Source organism: Oncorhynchus masou, chromosome 15 (assembly GCF_036934945.1).
Source record: "Oncorhynchus masou masou isolate Uvic2021 chromosome 15, UVic_Omas_1.1, whole genome shotgun sequence".
NCBI classification, from domain to species: domain Eukaryota; kingdom Metazoa; phylum Chordata; class Actinopteri; order Salmoniformes; family Salmonidae; genus Oncorhynchus; species Oncorhynchus masou.
This window is the reverse complement of record NC_088226.1, coordinates 40,697,174-40,723,349: the sequence shown is the minus strand read 5'-3', so window position 1 is coordinate 40,723,349 and position 26,176 is coordinate 40,697,174. Positions and strand designations below refer to the sequence as shown.

General features: G+C 41.3%; 1 protein-coding gene across 1 annotated transcript in view; it reads left to right on the top strand.

Annotated features, from left to right (window-relative positions):
- The window catches only part of LOC135556249 (receptor-type tyrosine-protein phosphatase F-like), a 426,619-nt gene that overhangs the window by 186,228 nt on the left and 214,215 nt on the right, over positions 1-26,176 (top strand). The window contains exons 4-5 of the mRNA XM_064989280.1: positions 21,739-21,884; positions 24,723-24,864. Coding sequence (XP_064845352.1) covers positions 21,739-21,884; positions 24,723-24,864 — 288 coding nt within the window. The remainder of the gene's footprint in view (positions 1-21,738; positions 21,885-24,722; positions 24,865-26,176) is intronic.

The following is a 26,176-nucleotide window of genomic DNA, read 5'->3' as shown; positions in this document are numbered from 1 at the left end:
TGCGTGTTGAATGCCCTTCCCTATAAGCGTGCTGGAAGTCTGTTGTTCATTTATTTACTGTAAAATAGCATTGTATCTGGTCAAACACATTTTTTTACAAAAGTTTACCAAGGGTTGGTAACAGGCTGATTGGTCGGCTATTTGAGCCAGTAAAGGGTGCTTTACTATTCTTGGGTAGCGGAATGACTTTTGCTTCCTTCTAGGCCTGAGGGCACACACTTTTTTGTAAGATTGAAGAGATGGCATATATGAGTGGCAATGTTGTCCACTATCATCCTCAGTAATTTTCCATCCAAGTCAGACACAGGTGGCTTGTCATTGTTGATAGACAACAATATTTTTTTTTCACCTCTTCCTCATTTTATTGGAAGTCAAAATTACAATGCTTGTTTTTCATCATTTGGTCAGTTATACTTGGATGTGTAGGTTTAGCATTTTTCCCTGGCATGTTATGCCTAAGTTCTCTAATCTTGCCAATAAACATGTTTTAAAGTAGTTGGCAATACCAAATGAGCCTTTTAGTAGATAGGGGCCATCTTGTGAGTCCTGCCCTTACAATACTAGGTGGTAGTTTCCTGACTTCTCAAGTGCCAGTAGAAATTACGCCTTGAGGCAATATACACTGTGTGAGTTACCCTTTTAGTACTGAAATAAGAGCCCTTGTAATGTTTCATTGTTTAACTGTCTATTGTTCTGAGTCTTAGATATAAATCCTGATAGGCTGCTGCTTTTATAAGAGCAATTACACTGAAAGCCTAAACCATACATTATGATTCATATCTCTGAGAACAATGATACAATAGCAATAGGATATCAGACTTATGATAAAAGTTCATTTTCACAATATTTTTTAGGCATAGTATTTCATGTAATAATGTTTGTGTCTGTTCGCCGGCTGGCTAAGTGTTTTTTTCGACTTGCCCAAACATTATCGACGCACTTCTACCTGACAATCATCACGGCAGTCATCCACACGAGAAAACATTTCACAATTAATACGAATTTGCCAGCCAGTAATATCGATAACATTTCTATAATGTATATTGATGGCGATGTGGACAGTAGCCAGCGTGAATAGCTGGGGAATTGGAAACCCTGGTGATGTGTGTCACAAATAGCACCATATTCCCATTTTAGTGCACTCCTTTTGACCACTGCCCCATAGGGCTCTGGTCAAAAGTAGTGCACTGTAAAGGGAATAGGGTGCCATTTGGGACGAAAGTCAGTTTGAAGAGGGCCATTACTTTAATGCACTTCACAACGGGGAATAAAGGAAAGGTAATTTCACATGGGGTTTATCTCGGGAAGGACTCTCCTCGTGTTGAATTATTTATTTTCGCTGAAAGAAAGAGAAAGAAATGAGCACTGTTTTGTTCTGGGCAATGGGAATTGGACAAATTGTAGTGTGTTGTTGTAATGTGCTGAAGGATCCAAACCCATCTAGTTATCCTCTATATGTCCTTGAAAACAGAACTTTGAGTCATGCTTGGGATTAGGAAAATATAAAAGAAAAAAGAAGAACATAAAGTAGACAATGTGATCTTACACTAGGCACAGAATAAGTCCCACCCACCTAAATTTGCGGTGCTCACTTGATGTGATCGTGAAGAGTCATGTCCGGTTTTAATTGGGTCCTGACTGTGCATTGGATAGCATTTTTCACTAGGTCTCAGAGCGTTGCACTGCAAAGGAATTAACTGATGCCTGCACAACCACCAATTTGTAGCACACACTCGGGTAATTCAGAGCAGCCAATTTGTACTCGGGCATTCCTCATCAAACATATTGTCATATATACAGTATGTTTGGTGGAGAGATAGTCATGTTGGACCTGGGGATTTTTCTTCCTGCCTTCTGTCAATCAATGGCTCAACAACAATGGTTGTGGTTTGGCATAGCTGGTTTTCTATAGGACCTAACCTTTACATACCCATGTTTCCTCTTATGTCTCTGGGTCATGTCAGAGCATCACCATTGTGTACATAGAAGAGCAGACCAGAGTAGAACAGAGCTGCAGAGATGGCCCGCCGAAGGCCACTGTCCCCAAAACAGAAGAGCACTTTCCTGTCCACAGTTTTCTATTTTCCTCTTATATGCCTGGGTCAATTGAGAACGCCACCATTTTTGTTAAGAGCAGGACAGCTCCTGAGCTGCAGCCATCCCCTGAAGGCCAATGTCCTGTTCTGTCCCTACTGTTCATTATGCCATCTTCTAAAACAGGTTGGTCAAAGCAACAATTGGCTGAGACGTTTTTTAAGCCGTAGTAAAAAACCTGTTTAGCATGGGTAAGCCTGTAACATAAAAATGGGCATCTTAGTTTCTGTTTCAGCATAGTAGTGCAAAAAAAATAGTTTAGCATGCCCTCTCGTGTACAATTGCTTAAATTTATGGAAGTAATTGGATGAAGAAAACACGCTGCTCATTCCAGCTAAACCACCCATGAAGCAATGAGCTCATAAACAATACGGTTTATTCTAGCAATTATTCCCTATAGCCAAGGGAGGTTTAGATGAAAGGCGACATAGATAAGTAGTTGGTGTTTTGGTGAGATGCCAAATTTGAAATTGTTTCTTGGTTATTGTAAGGGTCAATACTTTTAATGGGCTTCTTGATACTACCCATCCCGGATCCGGGAGCGTAATCATCGACTGACACTAATTAGCATAACGCAACGGACATAAATATTACTAGAAAATATTCCTATTCATGAAAATCACAAGTGAAATATATTGATTTCAAAATATGCTTTACAGCCAAAGCAATACAACCATTTGTGTAAGTTTATCGATAGCCTAGCATAGCATTATGTCCAGCTAGCAGCAGGTAACTTGGTCACGAAAATCAGAAAAGCAATCAAATTAAATCGTTTACCTTTGATGAGCTTCGGATGTTTTCACTCACGAGACTCCCACTTAGATAGCCAATGTTCCTTTTTTCCAAAAATATTATTTTTGTAGGCGAAATAGCTCCATTTGCTCTTCACGTTTGGCTGAGAAATCGACCGGAAATTGTGGTCACGAAAATATTCCAAATTAGCTCCATAATATCGACAGAAACATGGCAAACGTTGTTTATAATCAATCCTCAAGGTGTTTTTCAAATATCTATTCGATAATATATCCACCGGGACAATTGGTTTTTCAGTAGTAGCGAAAGGCAAAATGGCTACCTCTGTAGTTTCACTCGAGCCATCAGGTGACCACTTACACAATGTAGCCGCTTACAGGTATTCTTCAACACAAAGGTGTAAAACTACGTCACAATGCTGTAGACACTTTGGGGAATACGTAGAAAAAGTAATCTGGTTGATAGTCCATTCACTGCTCAATAGGGACGCATCGGAACGCAGAGCTTTCAAAACATGAGTCACTTCCGGATTGGATTTTTCTCAGGCTTTCGGCTGCAATGTCAGTTATGTTATACTCACAGACAATATTTTTACAGTTATGGAAACTTTAGAGTGTTTTCTGTCCTAAGCTGTCAATTGTATGCATATTCTAGCATCTTGTCCTGACAAAATATCCCGTTTACTTTGGGAACGTTATTTTTCCAAAACTGAAAATACTGCCCCCTAGTCACAACAGGTTTTAATGGGCACATTTTAAATGTTGCAGAATTCGATGGGTTTTCCCATTAAAAGTATTGACCATTACAATAACCAAGAAACAATTACAAATGTGTCTAAATAAATAAACTGGAAGTAAAGAATGATATTAACAGTAATGTACTGCAAGGTTATTATAGTTTTGAGTTTTTATATAACTTTTTATTTCTATCTGATTTTAGTTTGTAATCCAGTTTAGTTTCAGATTCTTTTAAAACCTGATTTGCTAGATTTTTAAAGTTGTATTTGTATAAAAGTATTTCCATTTCATTTGTACATTATTTTGTTTTAGTTTTAGTGTTAGGGACAGAAAGCACGTTTTTTGGGGATGTCACTTCTTGCAACTGGGGGGCAGTAAAACATACGATGATGGGTCAGGTCATAGGTCATAATTTAGGTTTTTACCTAACCTATGTTGAAAGGAAACTCTCGCCCATGTTTAAACCAAAATAATGTGTTTAACTTTAGTGGAACATGTAAGAAGAATCAAGTTAGCTACATTTTTCCCTGTTAGCAAGTGATCCACAAACTAGGAATATTTGAAACATTGCCATCTCCTGGGCACATTTACCCAACAGATTCAGTGGCTAAGAAAAAGCTTGAGTGTGTATTTCAAAATATGTTTTTTACTAAATATATGTTTCATAATTCGTTTTTGCTGTACAGTATAATAATATGTGTTGCTAATAGTGCAACAAACCACATTAACACAATGTATTGCCCCACTCCAATCACCTACAATCCTACTCGACAAATACATATTACAGTAAGGGTCTAAATGAGAGTCTACATGTAAGTGTCTCGATACATTATTAATGGGAACAGATTGGTTAGACTCCAGTGTGTGTATTGATTCCTAGCTCCAAATTGCCTGTTAATAGTATTCACTGAGTGAAGAATTGGTAGCTGGGTCTGACTTCTTGATTGCTGTCCGGTCTGCTGCAGTTTTGCCTCCACTCGCTTATTCAGCAAATGGCTCCCTAATGCTGGGTTAAAAGCGCTGGGTAAATATTGGACAGAACACACACTGAGTTATTTTGAAACAGCCAGTTGGGAAGAATGAATAACCCAACATGTTGGGATTTCCCAAACATGGGTTAGTTTAACCATCAGTTGGGTATTTTATCATTTTCATGCTGGGTTGACCTAGCAGCTGGGTCTTTTTTAATGTAATCCTTAGTGTTATTTTCAGGGGGCATGGTTTATTAGGCGTGTGGCTTTTAGATGGATCGTATTGGCTGCCCGTTAGATTAAATGTCATTCCTGTTCATCATGTTAAATTCACATACTGACAATGTAATGGTTCCTTCATTTTTGCATTGTACACATTCTTCTGGAATGTTAGGATTATTTATTACATATTATAATGAGATGATATCTATCCCAAAAATTGGATTTGCATTGAGTTTCAGGAACCAATCCTATAAGCCTCACTAAAAATACATACATATCCATGTTCAACCTTGACATGTTGTAACTATACAACAGAACAGATGTACAGGAATGACATTTACTCTCACGGGTGGTTAAAAATAACTACCTGAAAACCACGCCCCAACTGATCCAACTGGCTGGGTAATATAACCCAACATTGTGATCTTTCCAATAATTACCCAAATTGGGTTGTTTTTAACCCAGCATTCTTTAGAGTGTAGGGTACAATTTGGATGCAGGCAATGTCAACTTAGCACTGTGTAAATGCAGAGTAATGGCTGTTCGGGTGTATTCAGTATTCACTCTGTTCTGGAAAGCTCTCTGTGGGTGTTGTGTTATTTTTGATGCAGAGGTATTTTCTGGTGATGCGCTGCAGGGAAGCAGGCAGCACTCATCCTTTCTCTACCCCCCCCCCCCACTGTCTTCTCTCTCTCTTGTTCCAAGGCTGTAGGGACAGAGAGCTAATGGCTCCAGATGTAAGGAAAGCCTCCCAGCTGCACTCAAACTCCCAGCTGTCCTTCTCTTTCTCTCCCTTCTGCTTCCACTCCACCACTGCTCTGTCTAATCAAAGGTAGTGCTTTATAGGGAGCCATTTGGGACACACCCTGTGTGTGGTGTGAAGAGATCTGTCTGCTATCACACCCAATCCCTAAGGTACCTCTACAAGGTGTGTGTGTGTGTGTGTGTGTGTGTGTGTGTGTGTGTGTGTGTGTGTGTGTGTGTGTGTGTGTGTGTGTGTGTGTGTGTGGGTGTGGGTGTGTGTGTGTGTGTGTGTGTGTGTGTGTGTGTGTGTGTGTGTGTGTGACTCCAACACAGTGAGGACAGTAGCTACACCTCTTTCCCACTGCATTATGATACTACACTAGACCGAGCAGAGCTACCATCGTCCTAGATAATGTCCTAAGATGCGTCCTCTCCGCAGGGAGCACAAAACACAATGTTTCCTTGCCTCATTTGGTTTTATTGCCGGGCTTTTGCTATAACAGCTTCTCTAGATGCACTGCATGCCAATGGAACAGTCTGTCTGCCTCCTGGCTCCTGTAGAAGATACAGTAAGCCATTTAGCAGATGGTTCTATCCAAAGTGACTTACAGTATAGTAAGTGCATACAGTACATTGTTAGAACCATAAAGCTTACTAAACATGAATCATTTCTAGCACATGTGACTGTGATCCCTGCGGAAATTGAACCCATAACATTTGTGCTACAGGCTTACCAACTGAGCAATACAGGACTGTGAACGCATGCAGCTTGGGCTACTGTACTGTCTGTTTATACTACACCCCCATGAGTTCAGGTTCAAAGGTCATTGGCTGTGTGTACTCTGGAACAAGAATTGTACAACTCTGCCCAGGCCAACCCTGAGGGGTCCTCAGACAGCAGTGTGTGTTTTAGGCTGGCAGTCATATTGGGGAGCTTTTATGTTGATCCATTCCGTTTGTTCGTTGTGGATGTGCTAGAGATCCGCCTGATCTTTACAAAATCCAGATTATCTCTCGACTTTTCCTTCTGTCTGATTATATATTCTAAAGAAGGGATTATTATGTTGGATGCCACTGTACTTTGGAATAGTTGGTGTGTAGCTAGCAGTTAAAATGTGGAGAGGGAGTTGTAATTGTACTCTATTCCTAATACGTGGAATTGACACCAAATCCTCCAAATCTGGCTGCCATTTTAACAAACATATGCCTTGCACCAAGCATCTGCCACTAATGCAATCAGTTAGACAGCTTAACTCTGACTTGTGATAAAGGATACACGACTGACTGAATCCAGACAGATACTCTCCAGAAATACAGGATCGATAAATGGTGTTTTACTGAGAAGGTGAATCGTGTTTAAGCTCAAATTGAATCTATTTATGATTAAATGGTGATCATACGATTAAGTATTTATTACTTTGGAGACAGCGGCCCCTGAGCACTCAATATGCATGGCGAGCTCGCAAACCCCTTACACGGATCTGAACACATAATGTGTTATGAAACATTGTAGGCATGGTCAATTGTTTCACCTTCAATATGTACACAGGATTTTTCTCCCCTTTAACTGGAAGTGGCACGTCCTTGAAGAATGTATATAGGAGGCAAACCGTTCCTATCCCACCTCTCTCTCTCTATCTCCTCTCTCAGCTCTCTCTCTCTCTCTCTATCTCTCTCTCTCTCTCTCTCTCTCTCTCTCTCTCTCTCTCTCTCTCAATTTCAATTAAATTTGCTTTATTGGCATGATGTAACAATGTACATATTGCAAAAGCTTACTTTGGATATTTACCATGTGAAAATAATAAGAATCAAAATGTCACAGGGACAACAGTAACAACAATAACCAAGGGTCAAAATAACCATACATTGAACAATAACAGTAAGCATACTGTAGAGGACATGTGCAGGTTGATTGGTCTGTCAGACACTGTCCCTCATCTTATGGCAGGCAGCAATGTAGTGCGCTGACAACCCACAGCTCTCTGCGTCCTCCCCCAACAGGACGGGTAGCCTACTCTCATCAGAGACGTCTTTGAAACCTTGAATAAGGATTTCAAATTTGGGGGAATGAGACTCTCTAATTGTTTTATATTTTTGACATTTTTTCAGGAAATGCAGCTATGTCTGCTGTTGTGCAGTGGTTGCACAGCCTTTCCTCTACAGGGAGCCAGGTTTTCCTGTGTCTACCCTTCTCAAAGTCAAGGCTGTGCTCACTGAGCCTGTACTCTGTCAAGGTTTTTCTAAAGTTTTTATCAGTAACTATGGTCAAATAGTTTGCCATGGTGTACTGTCCATTTAGGGCCAGATAGCATTGCATGTTGCTTTGCGCTTGTGCTTGTGTTTCCCAATGAGCAATGTAGGTTTGTTTTGATTGTGTTGTAATTTGTTTTATTCTGATTCATTGGATGTTCTGGTACTGAGGCTTCAGTGTGTCAGTAGAACATGTTAGTGAACTCAGTCCCAGGACCAGCTGGATGAGGTGACTCTTTTCTTTGCTCAGCTCTTGGCATTGCAGGGCTTGGTAATGATATGAAAGGGGGTCACTGTATTTTAGATGTTTCCAAAGCTTAATTGCTCTTTTTTTACTTTTTATTATTAGTGGATATTGACCTAATTCTGCCCTGCATGCATTGTTTGTGGACATGTAGGAGAATCTTACAGGGTTTCAATGCGGTGTTTGTCCCATTTGGTGAAATCTTGTTTTGAAATGGACCCACACCTTGCTGCCATGAAGTGCAATTGGTTCAATGACACATTTAATTCGTTTTAGCCAAATTTCAATAGGTATTTGAATTCATTTTTTAATGGCGTAGAATGCCCTGTGTGTGTTCTCTCTCAGATAATTCACAGCCTCATTAAGGTGTCCAGTTGAGCTTATTATTAAACCTAAGTAATTGTAGTGTGTGCAGTACTCTATATATTTTGTACCAATTGATAACTTTGGTCTAATTCCCTGAGATCTGGATCTTCTCTGGAAAGTAATTATTTTTGTATTTTTGGGATTTACTGCCAGTACTGCTCTAGCAGGTCCAGGCTCTGCTGTAGGCCATGTGCTGTGGGTGACAGCGGGTATAGGTAATCTGCGAAGAGTAAGGATTTAACCTCTGAATTGGGGAGACGAACACCAGGTCCTAAGGATGTTTCTAGAATAGTGGCCAATTCGTTGATGTAAATATTGAAGAGTGCAGAGCTCAGAATGCAACCCTGGCGAAGGCCCCGCCCCTTCTTAAAGAATTCTGTTATTTTCTTGAAAATGTTAATGCTGCACGTATTGCACATACATTGATTGAATTATTTCATATGTTTTACCACCAACACCACTTTCAATAACGTTGTAAAACAGTCCTGTATGCCAAATAGAATCAAATGCTTTTTGGAAGTCGAGTGTATATGTTGGTATTATTTTGGTGGACATGTTTATTTATCAGGGTGTGTAGGGTGTAAATATGATCAGTCGTGCAATGTTTTGGAATAAATAGAATTTTGCTTTTACTCAAGACATTGTGCTTATTAAATAAGTTTAGAACTATTACATTTATAATACTACAGAAAACCTTCCCCAGGTTACTGTTCACACAAATTCCTCTGTAATTGTTAGGGTCAAATTAGTCTCCGTTCTTAAAAATTGGGGTTATGAGTCCTTGATTCCAGATGTCAGGGAAATAACCTACACTCAGGATCAAATTCAACAGTTTTAATATAGCCAGTTGAGTTTGAGCATCTCATTTAGGATGCCATCAGGTAGGTCCACATGCTTTTTTAAATTTGAGGGCCTGAAGTTTCTTATAGAGCTCCTGGTCAGTAATTGGGGAGTCCAATTGATTTTGATTGTCCTTTATAGCTTTTTCTAATCCATTCAATTTCTCATTAATTTGGCATTGCCCTGCGTTTGTGTCAATTTGGAAGGTGTTGTAGTGTTTTAAAATGGGTTGTCCATATGTCACCATTTTGTATCGCTAATTTCTCTCGTTTCAATTTGTTTTGTGTTTATGGACTCCTCAATTAGTGTCAGCTGCTTGCTGTTGCAGTGTGCTTTTTTAGTTCTGAGTGTACTTTTATAGAGTATTAAAGTCTCACAGTAATGAAGGCGTAATTCATCATTATTTGTGCCTCCATGCTTTTGGTTGGATAGTGTTCTAAGTTTTTTCCTTGTCATTTTAAAGTCTGCATCAAACCAGTTCAGTTGTCATCTGTGGTCTTTAAAAAACATTTTTTTTAAATCAATTTCAGTTGTGCTTCTTTTGCTGTTTGCCTAAATATATAGTTGATGTTTTTATTGCTAGATTGATGCCTTCTTTACTGTGAGTGAATGTGCTATCCAGAAAGTTATCTAAGTGTTTGGATATTTTGGTTACAGGTTGGTTTTGGTATTCTCCTGTGCTGTTCTGTATGAATTTCTGATGTTGTACAGCTTACTGTGTGGTTGTTTCCATGTCTGTTCTTTTGAGGAACAACGTAGTTTGGCTCTTTCTCTCTCTCTCTCTCTCTCTCTCTCTCTCTCTCTCTCTCTCTCTCTCTTTCTATCTCTTCTTTCTCCTCTCTCTTGCTCTCAGCTTTCTCTCTCTCAAATCTCTCTCAATCTCCTCTCTGTCACTCTCTCTCTCTTTCTCTCTCGCTCACCAGTCTCTCGCTCTCAAATCTTTCTCACCTAACTCTCTCTCTCTCAGCTCTCTGTATCTCCTCTCTCTCTCTCTCTCTCTCTCACCATCTACTCACTCTCTCACACACACCCCTCTCTCTCTTTCTCTCTCTCTAATCTCTCTCTCTCTCTCTAGAATTGTTAATCACCCCCAACCTGCATTCAGAATGACTGCCAGGTAGGCAAGATTGAATACTGAGACTACCTCAATCATCAAAACAGGAACAACCATCTCAGTAACTAACGGGTCCAATAAATCCAACTACTAACAGATTTTATTAGTTTAGAAAATTGTATGTTATTTATCTTATTGTAGCATAAAATGAATCAACCAATCAATGCAAAAAACAACAGATATAACAGTAAAACAAAAATTATCCCTGCAATTAAACATTTATTGGTAGTACCCTATCCCTACACGCAGAACCTCTTTGGAACCCTTTTTTGTAAGAGTGTATCTCTTCTCTCACCGCTCTCTCTCCCTCTTTCTAAAAAAGAAGACATTCAGCATAGTCACAGAGTCACGTGTGAATGTGGTGGAGAGAGAATTCACAGCTGTCGGTCATATAAGCGTGGGGCTGAAGGAGAGGGAAAGCAGAGCACGTTTTTACAAGCCAAGCACGTTTTACATTTAGAATGTCACGACCCAGGGGTCAGGATGTTGTGACCATACGAAATAAATAGCTAAATAATGGTGTGAACTCAACCTCTGTCCCCCCACCGCATCCCTCAGACTGAGAACCTACGTCACCACCGCTGTGACTCTCTCCTCTCTCCCTCTCTCTCTCTCTCTCTCTCTCTCTCTCTCTCTCTTGATCACACTCTTTCTCTCTCTCTCTCCCTCTCTCTCTCTCTCTCTCTCTCTCTCTCTCTCTCTCTCTCTCTTGCTTGATCACACTCTTTCTCTCTCTCCCTCTCTCTCTCTCTCTCTCTCTCTCTCTTGCTTGCTCACACTCTTTCTCTCTCTCACTCTTCATGTCTTTCTCTGCTCTCTTTTCCTCTTACATTGTATTTTAAAGGGCAACCTTGTCCTCCTGAATACTGCCCCCTCCCATCCCCGGTCACATCACCTTCCTTCTCTTTCTATACTACCTAATAGGACCACTCCTAGACAGACATTTTGAAGTTGTTGTTGTGACACTGTGCCAGTCGAAAAATATTGATTCAACCCTGCAGGTGTTTTTATTTGAGGAAAGATATAAGAGTGGAGGTAGCTGGCAGACCGACAGACAGTGGTATATCTATCCTGTCCCTTAGTCTGCAACTCTCCCCCAGAGACTGGGCTGTGTTCTTGTTTCTTTTAGTATTGGTTCATGGAGGCGGAAGTGTAAAACTCGGTTCCCCAGTGGAATTACACACTATTGCCCATGTTGGTGGACAAGCAAATGAGCAAATCAAATCTAATTTTATTGGTCACATGCACATGGTTAGCAGATGTTAATGAGAGTGTAGCAAAATGATTGTGCTTCTAGTTCCGGCCGTGCAGTAATATATACAGTGGGGCAAAAAAGTATTTAGTCAGCCACCAGTTGTACAAGTTCTCCCACTTAAAAAGATGAGAGAGGCCTGTAATTTTCATCATAGGTACACTTCAACTATGACAGACAAAATGAGAAAATAAATCCAGAAAATCACATTGTAGGATTTTTTTGCAAATTATGGTGGAAAATAAGTATTTTGGTCAATAACAAAAGTTTATCTCAATACTTTGTTATGTACCCTTTTTTGGCAATGACAGAGGTCAAATGTTTTCTGTAAGTCTTCATAAGGTTTTCACACACTGTTGCTGGTATTTTGGCCCATTCCTCCATGCAGATCTCCTCTAGAGCAGTGATGTTTTGGGGCTGTTGCTGGGCAACACGGACTTTCAACTCCCTCCAAAGACTTTCTATGTGGTTGAGATCTGGAGACTGGCTAGGCCACTCCAGGACCTTGAAATGCTTCTTACGAAGCCACTCCTTCGTTGCCCGGGCGGTGTGTTTGGGATCATTGTCATGCTGAAAGACCCAGCCATGTTACATCTTCAATGCCCTTGCTGATGGAAGGAGGTTTTCACTCAAAATCTCACGATACATGGCCCCATTCATTCTTTCCTTTACACGGATCAGTCGCCCTCGTCCCTTTGCAGAAAAACAGCCCCAAAGCATGATGTTTCCACCCCCATGCTTCACAGTAGTTATGATGTTCTTTGGATGCAACTCAGCATTATTTGTTCTCCAAACACGACGAGTTGATTTTGGAGTTCTATTTTGTTTCATCTGACCATATGACATTCTCCCAATCTTCTTCTGGATCATCCAAATGCTCTCTAGCAAACTTCAGACGGGCCTGGACATGTACTGGCTTAAGCAGGGGGACACGTCTGGCACTGCAGGATTTGAGTCCCTGGCGGCGTAGTGTGTTACTGATGGTAGGCTTTGTTACTTTGGTCCCAGCTCTCTGCAGGTCACTCACTAGGTCCCCCCGTGTGGTTCTGGGATTTTTGCTCACCGTTCTTGTGATAATTTTGACCCCACGGGGTGAGATCTTGCGTGGAGCCCCAGATCGAGGGAGATTATCAGTGGTCTGGTATGTCTTCCATTTCCTAATAATTGCTCCCACAGTTGATTTCTTCAAACCAAGCTGCTTACCTATGGCAGATTCAGTCTTCCCAGCCTGGTGCAGGTCTACAATTTTGTTTCTGGTGTCCTTTGACAGTTCTTTGGTCTTGGCCAGAGTGGAGTTTGGTGTGTGACTGTTTGAGGTTGTGGACAGGTGTCTTTTATACTAATAACAAGTTCAAACAGGTGCCATTAATACAGGTAACGAGTGGAGGACAGAGGAGCCTCTTAAAGAAGAGGTTACGGGTCTGTGAGAGCCAGAAATCTTGCTTGTTTGTAGGTGACCAAATACTTATTTTCCACCAAAATTTGCAAATAAATTAATTAAAAATCCTACAATGTGATTTTCTGGATTTTTTTCTAATTTTGTCTGTCATAGTTGAAGTGTACCTATGATGGAAATCACAGGCCTCTCTCATCTTTTTAAGTGGGAGAACAAGGTACAGTGGGGAGAACAATATTTGATACATTGCCGATTTTGCAGGTTTTCCTACTTACAAAGCATGAAGAGGTCTGTAATTTGTATCATAGGTACACTTCATCTGTGAGAGATGGAATCTAAAACAAAAATCCAGAAAATCACGTTGTATGATTTTTAAGTAATTAATTTGCATTTTATTGCATGACATAAGTATTTGATACATTAGAAAAGCAGAACTTAATATTTGGTACAGAAACCTTTGTTTGCAATTACAGAGATCATACGTTTCCTGTAGTTCGTGACCAGGTTTTCAAACACTGCAGCAGGGATTTTGGCCCACTCCTCCATACAGACCCCTACTGTATATATATATTTATGGATGAGCGATGGCCGAACAGCATAGGCAAGATGCAGTACATGATAAAGAGTACAGTATATACATATACATATGAGATGAGTAATGTAGGGTATGTAAACATTATATAAAGTGTCATTGTTTAAATTGACAAGTGATACATGTATTACATCCCATTTTTAATTACCACCATAGAGCATGCTTATGTCATGGTATTACTGTAGTTCTCTCAGTGTTGGAGGTTTATCAAAAGAGATTGTTGCTTTCTCAATTAGATTAAGATGAAACAATTCGAACAGTCGAACAGAAGGCATATATCTCTCATTATATGAGCCTCGAGAAGGCAAGAGAGAGAGCGCCGTGGCTGCATTATCAGCATGGCTGTGTCTAAGGAGGGTGTAATTCTTTCTTCCACTGTATTGTCTGTGTGTGTATGTTGTGCAATAGCATATCCCTCCTTATGGATACCACTCACTGTGCTGTATACACGCAGCACCCTATTAGAGACGACGGTTAGATATGGAGTGTTGTCTATGATGATGATGGCGGGATATGAATTATATTTAACTTCATGGGATTTGTCATAGCTCTAGCATGGTGGGTTTAGGGATTAGTATAGTTCCAATGGACAGTATGACATAAAGTATATGTGTGCCTCTTGGATAAACAATGTGAGTTAAACTAGTATTGATAGCCATTGTTATCAATGGAGCCAATTTACCTACAATAAATAGTTTACAAACTTGCTGTCAGGATTTGGCCAGGGTTGTTCCGGGTTTTTGTCAGTAGATGTCCCCATTGTGCTTTTTGTCCCTATGTTTTTCCCTTGATCCTCATTATTATTTGCACCTGTGTCTCGTTTCCCCTGATTGTATTTAAACCCTTTGTTTCCCTCAGTTCTGTGCTCTGTGTTTGTATGTTAGCACCCTGCCCTAGTGTTCTGTGTGCTCTTGTCGATTCCGGGTGACGTTCTTGTGATTTTTTGTTTTTGTTTATTTTTGGTGAGTTTCTTTTGAGTTATTTTTGTGTTTTACCTACCACCTTTTGGATTTGCCATTTTTGTATTTTAGGATTTTTTCTTTATTAAATTACACCGTCTTAAGTACTGCTGTGTCTGCCTCATCTTCTGGGTTCTGCTGTCTATTCGTGGCTCAGTTGGTTAAGTGACTGTTTCTCACTCCGGAGACCCAGGTTCGAAACCGGGTCCTGACAGAAACACAGAGCCAAAAATGAACCCAGAGGCAGCCAGTTCCCAGGACCTTTTTGCCACGCTGTCCCACCACCAGGAGACTGTCCAACGCCACGAAGCCGCCCTGGTTCAGCAAGAGGCCTTAATGGCTAGACATTCTCATCTTCTGTCGGAGATGCTGACTTCCATTAAGCAAATATCTGATCGACTTACCCCGGCAACAGTTTCCGTCCCAGTACCTCAGGTTCACGTACCCATGGCAGTTAACCCCCTGGCTGAACCTCGTCTTCCACCTCCCCAACGGTTCTCAGGTGATCCAAGTGCTTGTAAAGGCTTTCTCACTCAATGTTCTCTCTCCTTTGAGCTGCAACCCTCGTCGTTTCCCACCGACCGGTCTAAGATCGCATATATCATCACCCTGCTGTCGGAAAAAGCCCTGGCCTGGGCTACTGCTGTGTGGGATGCCCATAGTTCCTGCTGTGCCAGCTACTCTGCCTTTGCTGAGGAATTCAAACGAGTGTTTCAAGGCCCAAGCAGTGGTTCTGACTCAGCCAAACAGCTCCTGACTCTCCATCAAGGTTGGCGCAGCGTGACGGACTATGCCATCCAGTTCCGCACGGAACAACGAGGCGCTCACGGTGTGCTTTCTGAAAGGCCTTTCCGACACTATCCAAGATGAACTGGCCACTCGGGAACCACCGGACAATCTCGAGTCCCTGATCAAGTTGGCCTCACGCATTGACCAGCGTCTGAGAGAGAGAGAACTCAACCGTAGACCTCTAGCCCCTATCAGTCCCAGCTCCGAGTCCCCACCTTTATCATTGCTGGCTCCACCGGAACCCATGCAGATTGGACGCATCTCCCAGGCTGAGAGAGACCGCCGGATGAGGGAGCGACGCTGTCTATATTGCGGCAAACCGGGCCATTTCCGTTCCACGTGTCCCGGGCTCCAGGGAAACGCTCTGTCCCGTACAGACCGGGGGGAACTGTAACGGGAAACATAACCTCCTCCCATCCGTCCAACTCCCGTCTGCTCATTCCAGTCACCCTCTCCTGGGACAACCACAAGCTTCACCTTCAAGCCTTGGTAGACTCTGGAGCCGCAGGTAACTTCATGGATGGTGTCTGGGCGAAGGAGAATGGCGTTCCCTCTGAACCTCTAAGTGACCCCATGAGGGTTGCTACATTGGATGGAAGCCCTTTGGGATCTGGACTTGTCACTCATGTCACTACCTCCTTGAGACTTTCAGTTTCACAACACCAGGTTCGAAACCGGGTCCTGACACTTGCCGTGTCTGAATACCCATACTTGCGTCCTAAATAAAAGGCTGTTTGAGTGTGCAAAACAATAATGGTTAATAGTATGCACCATTTCAAAAATGTAGTATACCTTAAATTCCTGGATGTCATAATATTTTTGGCTTTGACAACGGCTGTTCAATTAGATATGGGGATGCGCTATCGAAAGAAAGAAAAATACGGAAAAGAACACAATTGCGCATTGACGCATGCGAAAATTGAGTATTTGAATTCTTGAAAATCGAGTATGGTTTAAATTCCTGGCTATATAATTGGGAATATGCCGAATAGCGAATCTTCTATGTGCAACCGATGTGAAATAGCTAGCTAGTTAGCGGGATGCGCGCTAATAGCATTTCAATCGGTGATGTCAATCACTCTGAGACCTTGAAGTAGTTGTTCCCCTTGCTCTGCAAGGGCCGCGGCTTTTGTGGAGTGATAGGTAACGATGCTTCGGGTCCCTGGTTCGAGCCCAGATAAGTGCGAGTAGCTATACTGTTTACATATAGTGGTGTACAAATGTAGGCTAAATTGGCTTTGTTCTACCTAAAATGATCCCAAGTATTGCATTGTAGGCTACATCTTTGAAAAAATAAGTCATTTTTCTATCCAAAGTGGATTTCTGTTTTCTCATAGCAGAGTGTTTCTGGTTCTCTTAGCCTTTGTCAGAGCTTTTAAACAAAGTACTAAACCGTATTTTATTTCTGAATGTATCGGCACTGGGGATTCGGGATGTGGCTGCGTTATTGATGTCATGTTAATCAGGCCTTTTGATTTGAACATATAGATTGTTTTAGTTTTGCAGTCTAGGCTCCCTATTTAGTTATTTAATTTATGGATCAAGCAGCAGTCATTTTGATGTCATTATGGTCCAGCGGTTCAGAATTTGCAATTGCACCCGTCTATCCACGTTTTTCTGTGCAATAGCCTTTTGATTTGAACACTTGAAAAGTTTGTTACAGCTCTTTGGTTTCACTAATAAATACAGGGGCTTCAGAAATTATTCAGACCCCTTGACTTTTTACACATTTTGTTACTTTACAGCCTTATTCTCAAATGGATTAAAAAATAATAATCTGCTGCAATCTACACACAATACCCCATAATGACAAAGCAAATGTATTAAATATAAAAACAGAAATACCTTAAGTATTCAGACCCTTTGCTATGAGACTCGAAATTGAGCTCTGGTGCATCCTGTTTCCATTGATCATCCTTGAGATGCTTCTACAACTTGATTGGAGGCCAACTGTGGTAAATTCAATTGATTGGACATGAAAAACAATGACATTTCTAAGTGACCCCAAACTTTTTAACTGTAGTGTAAATATGATTTATATGTCCAAAAATGTATGTAGCATCTACAGACTGCCCCTTTAAGTCTATCAAAACTGTGTGAGTTTGAGTATGTGTCCATTAGGCCTATGGATTTTTTTATCATTATGATTTAGTTTGAGCAATAAAATATCCACTTTTATTCCCTAGGATTGGATCTGCACAATGCATCTGTTGCAAGAGTGCATTTTTCACTGGCTGTCCACTGATTTCAAAAACAATGATTGATAGGCAGCTTAAACTTTTTGAATTGAACCATTATTGGGTTCAAATACACATGTCGATTTGTAAACAGCCATCCACAACAACCTCAATCTGCAAGGCGCAAATAGCTAAATGAGAGAGCAGCAGTGTGATTCACATCAATGCACTAAGTAGATATCAATAATAAGTGATATCTGTATCGCCGCCGTAGGCTACACCACTGCTGTCATCCTTACCTCCAAGTGTTTATTCGTGTTGGATAATCTTTGGATGCAGACAGCAGTCGCACCATTGGAAGACATAGTTAAGAACTGTAGCCTACAAAAGCCTATTCCTGCTCTTTTCCCGTGATCCATCAAACACATTTGGTGTGTCATCATAGTGGTCTCTGACTTGGAGCAAACTTAAACTTGCACCTTTTTTCAATGCTGATTTGAATGTCCTTGGGGAAACAGAGAAGTATCACATATTTTGTTGCTCGCAAACATCCTTTCTGAAAGTAAAAGTAATTACTCTAAGTAATTATCTAGTTTTTCAAAAGTATCTGTAATCTGTTTACAATATTTTAGCTGGTAATATAGCGGATTACATTTACCGTTTTTTTTGTAATCCGTTACTCCCCAACGTGCTCCATTCCTATTCTATTCAGAGTTTAGAAAAATGTATTGAATTCTCGGCCCGGTCCAACCTACTCAGCCTGTCAAGAGCCACTAGGTGCTAAATAGTATGCGACGATGAGTACATAATATGTAGTTTAAGTATGTAGTATGCTATTATGGGTGTCGGATATTGCCACTGTCTTCAGCTGTATCCACTTAAAGTGAGAAGAGGTGTTATGTGCTTTGAATGACTCAACTCACAATATTGTTTCGCGCACGCTCGTGTGTGTGTGTGTGTGTGTGTGTGTGTGTGTGTGTGTGTGTGTGTGTGTGTGTGTGTGTGTGTGTGTGTGTGTGTGTGTGTGTGTGTGTGTCTCACATAATACCTTGTGGGATGTGTTGTATGAAGAGCAGCCACAGACCACAAACCACAGGAGAGGAACAATAATGGCAGGGACAGGAGTCTGCTATGGTATCATCTCAGGATGTGTCCCAAATGGCCGCCTATTACCTTTGCGCTACACATAGGAGATAGGGTGCCCTATGGGCCTTGGTCAAAGGTTTTGCACCATGGAGGGAAAGGGGTGCCATTTGGGAAGTAGAGTCGACAGAGCGGAACATGGTCGCCATTACATCATCACAGGTCAGCACAGAGCGGTGAGGAGAGCTCAACGCTCGCTTAGGGTCTCTGTCAGAGTTACAGCGGTGACATAAGCGCTCAGTTTAGGAGAAACGCTGACGCCAGGAGGATCTTTTGGGGCAGGATAAAAGGGAGGGATGGCGGGAGGGGAAAAAAGAGAGAAAGAAGGGTGGTAATTACACTACAGTTGGCCATGTCTCACTACTCCCTATATCTAGCGCCCACACATCACATTTTATTTACCCTCTGTGCCCCTTCCTCATCCTACAAATACTGTGGCTGTGTCATAAGTGTAACCCTATTCCCTTAATAAATCAGATATTTTGATGAGACCCCAATGGGCCCTGATCAAAAGTAGTGGGCCCTGATCAAAAGTAGTGCACTAAGACACTTTCTGTAACTGCACCCTAACACAGAGACTGACATACAGTACACAGCCCTCCTGCTCTCTGAAAACAGGCCAAGGGCAGGCATAGCTCTGCATAATGCATCTATTGCTAGGAGCACACACACACACACACACACACACACACACACACACACACACACACACACACACACACACACACACACACACACACACACACACACACACACACACACACACACACACACACACACACACACACACACCAGGCTGAACTTGGCAGTCTCTAGAGAACAACAGGCAGAATACTACACACTCCAAAAAACTATTTTGGAACTACATAAGGTTCTTGAGAGTGATGCCATTTGGGAACCATTTTAGGATCTCTAAAGAACCATGCATGGGATGGTTCTTTGAATAACCATACAAAAATCCCAAATCAGAAATGTTTTTAAGACAATACAAGACATAATTTAAAAGGCCTTCTTTTGAGGGTCTAGATTTACCCTAATATAGTGGCCTGAAACTCATAGTTTACAGGCCCCATCTGGCCTGTAAATCACATTAGGAACACCTTTCTAGTATTGAGTTGCATCCTCTTTTGTCCTCAGATCAGCCTCAATTTGTCGGAGCATGGAATCTACAAGGTGTCGAGCATGAAAATCCCAGCAGCGTTGCAGTTCTTGACACACTCCAACTAGTGCGCTTGCACCTACTGCCATACCCTATTCAAAGGCCCTTAAATTTGTTGTCTTGCCCATTCACCCTCTGAATGGAACATACACAATCCATGTCGTAATTGTCTCAAGGCTTTAAAAATATTTTATTTACCTGTATCCTCCCGTTCATCTACACTGATTGAAGTAAATTTAACTGGTGACATTAATAAGGGATCATTGCATTCACCTGGTTAGTCTATGTCATAGGAAGAGCAGAGTGTAGCTGGCAAGCAAATCAAACAATATTTGGATGTAGCCATTTAGTTTATCCCCTGAAAGTTAGCTTGTTAACTAGCCATATTGACGTGATCTGTTATTAGCTAGCTAGCCAATTTGCCGAGGTCCATCAATCAATGTAGCGTAGCTATCATGTCTGTCAGCTGCAATTGTGATTATTAAACACTCTTAAAAACATTGTTGAAAAGGGGACAATGTAAGCTAACTTCTCTAGGTAGGCCTACGAAAAAAGTACATTTGGTCTACTTGCTACTATGTTTAGCCAACTGTACCACATTTCTATGAGTAGCTTGCTAAGTAAACATTATCAGTACATCGGCAAATGTGCCCTTCTGCTGCTTGACAGGCAGAGCTCACAAAGGATGGGAAATTAACTTTAACCAATCATACTTTTCAGGTATAGTTCACTTTAATTTTATATCACTCAAATATCCAATTATCTATCTGAAATTACACGATCAATTGATGTTTACTGATCATGAAAAGCATGCAGTTATGTGCTGTATAACTCAGATGATAGCGCTAAATATGTGATATTTCTTCCATGGAATAATCAGAAATATGTTGTTCTGATTATGCTCTTTAAAATGTGATTGGAATGACTCCAAGGGTCGGGAACAGTACTATATGAGACTACCTTAAACATCTAAACTTGAACAACCATTTCAGTAACGGGCGCAAAACGTCCAACTAACAGATGGCATTGTTTTGGAAAATGTATGTCATTTATATCTGAAGAGCATAAGAGTAATCAATCAATCAATGGATGTATATGCAAAAACATAGATATTGAAATAACAATATTAAAAATTGACCTGCAAATATGATAATGACAGGCATGGTTTTGGTTCAACTCTGGTTATTAACACCAACACTGAGATTATTTTACACCAATAGGGTTCATTTAATGCTTTACAGTGTTAATTTATCTCTTGACACTAGAATTTGTTGCCATAACACTGCACAGCTGATTCAAATAACCAACTCCATTATCAAGCATTGGTTAGTTGAATCAGCTCTGTAGTGCTAAGGCATAAACCAAAACGTGAAACCAGAGGGGGGCCAAGGACAGCGTTTGGGAAATCCTGTCCTAAATGACAATCTATTCCATATTTAGTGCAATACTTTTGACAATGGCACACAGGGCTGGTTTGTTCAGGCATGAAGAGGGAGAGTAGTATCTGCTAGTTTTCTATGACTATTAATGAGAGTGAGACTTACAGGCACTGGAATTATGGCAACAACACAATACAAGACAGGAAGGACAATACAGCACTGGACTGTTTTTTACTCACAGACTTTTTTGACTTGATTTGGCTGCAGGCAGTTTGGTATCCGATTTTGAAAACACATTGTTACTGCCTGAACATCAACTGGTAGGGAAATATGAATGCCTTGTAACCTGCCCAGAGCTGTATTTCCCTGTGTTGTTGTTGTCTTTCTCTTGCTTTTGGTCTGATCTTCATGGTCCTACTGTATGTGAAGACCTACTGTACGTATTCCTAACTTCTACACGGTTCAGTCAGCAGAGTATTGGCCTCCGCTCGGAGGTTTCATCCTCCAGGGGAGTTTTTTGATTGATTGACATTGGATGACCTCTTTCTCTCTCCCAGGCATGCCCAGTTTCATCAAGTCTCCAGATGACCAGACAGGTATTTCGGGAGGCGTGGCATCCTTCGTATGCCAGGCGGTGGGCGATCCCAAGCCACGCATCACTTGGATGAAGAAGGGCAAGAAAGTCAGCTCTCAGCGCTTTGAGGTACATGGCCTACTACTGTATTTTATTGATTTAATTTGACATATACGATGTACAACAGATTTTTCACCAGAGTTTAGCTACATAGCTAATCCTCACCCATAAATGAGAATGGATCAGCTTGCCCGTACAGAGAAGGTTGAGAAAAACTGTAGGAACACCAAGCAGACATAGTGTACCTTTCCTAATTACATTACCAGATTCATTTTTATTCTATGGGCATACCCACATCCTTATTTCAAAGCAGCACTCAACCACAAGTCTGTCTGTTTCAGTTGTCAGTTGAGTGACCACCTCCCTCTCTCGCTCTGTCTGCCTTTTATTCCACCAAAGAAGCACCTGAAGCAATGCAGAAACAAGATGTGGAGACCCTGCTCAGACAAGATAGGTACAGATACACAGACAGGCAGGCAGACAGACTGGCAGAGAGACAGACAGACCAGCAGGCATGTGCACAGATTGAGCTCAACCAGTGCTCGAGTACCTGCCCTTTTGCCTTCTTATGAGAAAGGAGGGCAAAAAGGGGACTATCAGCTAGTTGGAATACTTTATTTTATTTATTGTGTTTTAAAGAATATATATATATATAAAAAAAGAAAAATTAGACCTCAAACTAGCTAATTTAATTTCTCTTGAATCTTATATCCCCCCTCCCTCCCGCCTCAAGCACGCACTCAGCTGACTTCTGCATGCAGTGCTCTGTGCTGTCTACAGTTTTGAACACTGGTAAACTTCTTTTAAGTTGGACCTGTGATGTGTGTCTCTCGCTGTTATGGACAGAGAATGGGGCAAGTGTTTGCTAGTAAGTGGCAGATGTCCGCAGCAACAAATTCAAATCAAGCCGAAATAGAACATTTTTTTTGACAGCATAGCTAACATAATTTGCTATGATCAGTTGATAGCCACACGTTTCCTGATTTCACTCATCTCGTCTCTAGTTAGAAGCCCACTAGGAGTCACTGGCACTAGCTTACTTACAGTAAGGGATGAGTGTGCTGTTGCAGAAAATAAATAGGCCAATGCAACAAAATACAAATCTAAATGTTCTGATACAGAGACAGTTTACACTACCGTTCAAAAGTTTGGGGTCATTTAGAAATGTACTTGTTTTTTAAAGAAAATTATGTTTTTGTCCATTAAAATAACATCACATTGACCAGAAATACAGTGTAGATGTTGGTAGTGTTGTAAATAACCATTGTAGCTAGAAAAGGCAGATTTTTATGAGGCCCATTATCAGCAACCATCATTCTTCTGTACGTTGTGTTAATTATTTAACTGCCTGTTCAGGGGCAGAATGACAGATTTGTACCTTGTCAGCTCAGGGATTTGAACTTGCAACCTTTCAGTTACTAGTCCAACACTCTAACCACTGGGCTACCCTGCCGCTAACCTAAGTTTAGCATTTTAAAAGGCTAATTGATCATTAGAAAACCCTTTTGAAACTAAACCATCTAGGAACGTAATTTAACAGCTGTATTCATATTTACAGATGGCATACAAGTTTGTTATAAAGGCACATGAAAGTAGTGACACGTGACATATGCTAATTTTCCTGAAACAAGATGCCAGTCGAGGACGTGTGAGGCATCTGTTTCTCAAACTAGACAATCTAATGTACTTGTCCTCTTGTTCAGTTGTGCACCGTGGCCTCCCACTCCTCTTTCTAGCCTGTAATCAAACCCACAAATGCTGATGCTCCAGATTCTCAACTAGTCGAAAGATGGCCAGTTTTATTGCTTCTTTAATCAGCACGACAGTTTTCAGCTGTGCTAACATAATTGCAAAAGGGTTTTCTAATGATCAATTTAAAAACAAATCTGCCTTTTCCAGCTACAATACATTTACATTTACAACATTAACAATATCTCCACTGTATTTTGATCTATTTTATTTTATTTTAATGATAAAAAAGGATTTTCCTTCAAAAACAAGTACATTTCTAAGTGACCCCAAACTTTTGAGTGGTAGTGTATATCATGAATTTGGATTTATGGGAACAAAGGGAATAGCCCCTTCAGTGATAACCCAGCCTATCTGGCACTCTAGGCAGGCTCAAGTGAACGCTCAAAGTGATTGAAAAATGTCATACTATTTGAACCTAGGTGTGCTCGACTGACACAGATCCAGTCATTTGAGTAAAGAATGTTCTGGAATGTTCTCTTCCTCTCATGTGGATGTTTGGGTCAGAGAGTTTCCACTGCAGTGGAAGGAAGTTTAGGAGACCCCCTCCCTTGACCTGTGACCTCTAATTATTTACCACCCTAAAGACTGGCTTCCTGAAATGCCTTCCTGAAATACCTGCTGTCCACTCAGGGTCATCATTTCATACAACACATTTCTCTCTAATCGGGTAATTGTATCAGATCATACCCACCTACTCCTCTTAGCTCCCTGCCTGTGGAGCATAGGGCAGCGACAAAGTCATGCAATGTCGGAGGGTCCTTTTCAATTGAGATCAGAATAGAGTAGTCTCTATTTGAGATGGCTTAATAGAGTTTGAGTTTGGTCAGGTATGCCAGGTATGCTTGTGCAGACTGGGTAGAATTGGAGCATAGTCTGTACTCTTGTTATAAACCCAGTTCCTCAGTCCCGCCTACGTAGTAAGTAGAAGTTACACCTATATTAGTCCTATATTAGTGATCCAAAAAGGAGTGTTCCCTTGGCTCAGTGGGCTCTACAGTGCTCTGGTGGTCCTGTACGTATTGAGGAAATAGCGATCAAAGGGATGCCCGTGCTAAGATGACCGTTTAAATCAGTTTAGATTTGAATCTTAGTCACAGGACGACCATAGGTCTGATTGTAATGCCTTTTATCTCCTCTCCCCATCCGTGTGTTCAGGTGATAGAGTTTGACGACGGCTCAGGGTCCGTCCTGCGTATCCAGCCCCTGAGGACCCACAGGGACGAGGCCATCTATGAGTGTACTGCCATCAACAGTGTGGGAGAGATCAACACCAGCGCCAAACTCACCGTCCTGGAAGGTACGATACACCTCTCTCACTCCTTTTCTCTGTCTCTCTCTTGATCATTCTTTTTATAAAGCTTTTTCTCTCTAACTCTCTCTCTCTCGTTCTACTCATATGCGCAGGCACAAACACACTCCCTCTTTCCCTCTCGCTCTCTGTGTCTGTCTCACTCATCTCTCTTATTCTCCTCATCTATTCCCGCCACAATGAGTTTCTCTGTCTTGATCAGCGAGGCTCAATATGTCCACACAGATTCCAACGATGTCGTTTTATGTCCTGTTGCTTTTGATAGCCTGCTTGGTTGATGAAATAGAAACAATACATCAGTTTGTGATTCGCCCATAGCTGTTAGATGTACTGATTAGAGATGTGTCTTGACATCTCTATTTTATTACACTTTCCAACCATGAATCTACAATCTGACAGCAGGAATTGTTTTTGTTCAGAAGCTTATAGCTACTGTAGAGGGGTCTGTGTGAAATTTGTTTTTTCCTCTCCTGACAGTGGAAACAACAATTATTTTATCCACACTCAAATTGATAGAGAAGTATTTGCAAACATTTGGCCCGCTGGCAGGGTTTTTCCAAATCACCTAGGAACACATTATCTGGACTAGGAGACAATATTGTAGATACCGTCAGGCTGGCTGGCTTCTTCATGGCTTGCTCAGCAAACATAGCCAGAAAACCCCCAAGACTTCAGTCTATGTCCCAAATGGCACACTATTTCCTGTGTAGTGCTCTGCTTTTGGCTAGTACCCATAGGACTCTTGTCAAACGTAGTGCACTTTGGAATAGGGTGTCATTTGGGACACATTCTCAGAACTACCAAAGGTTTTATTAGGCGTGTGGCTGGGTGCTGAGGTTATTGGTGTTAACCCGGGATCGGTATAAGCTGATCTAGGATCAGATTAATGGCAGAATTACCATCAGTCGGATGTAAATGTATGCAGATAGATAGAGGAGCCAGATAGGGGGGCTTTGTAGCATGTACTAGACTGGTGTCTGATCAGTCTTAATCTGTATCTCAATTGGCACCATATCCCCTATATAGTGCACTACTTTTGATTAGGGCTCAGGACTCTGATCAAAAGTAGTGCACTACATAGGGTAGGGCACCATTTGGGACATATACATTGGGCAGCCATAGGGCTCTGGACAAAAGTACGTCACTATGTACGGAGTAGGGTGTCATTTGGAAAGCAACCCTAGTCTGTCTGTGTTGAACAATAGTGCTGCTATGATTGGCAGACATGCTGTCTGAGTACAGTGTGAATCCTCCTGGTGTATCGAGTGTGATGTGTTCGGGAGAAGGACATGGCTGATGG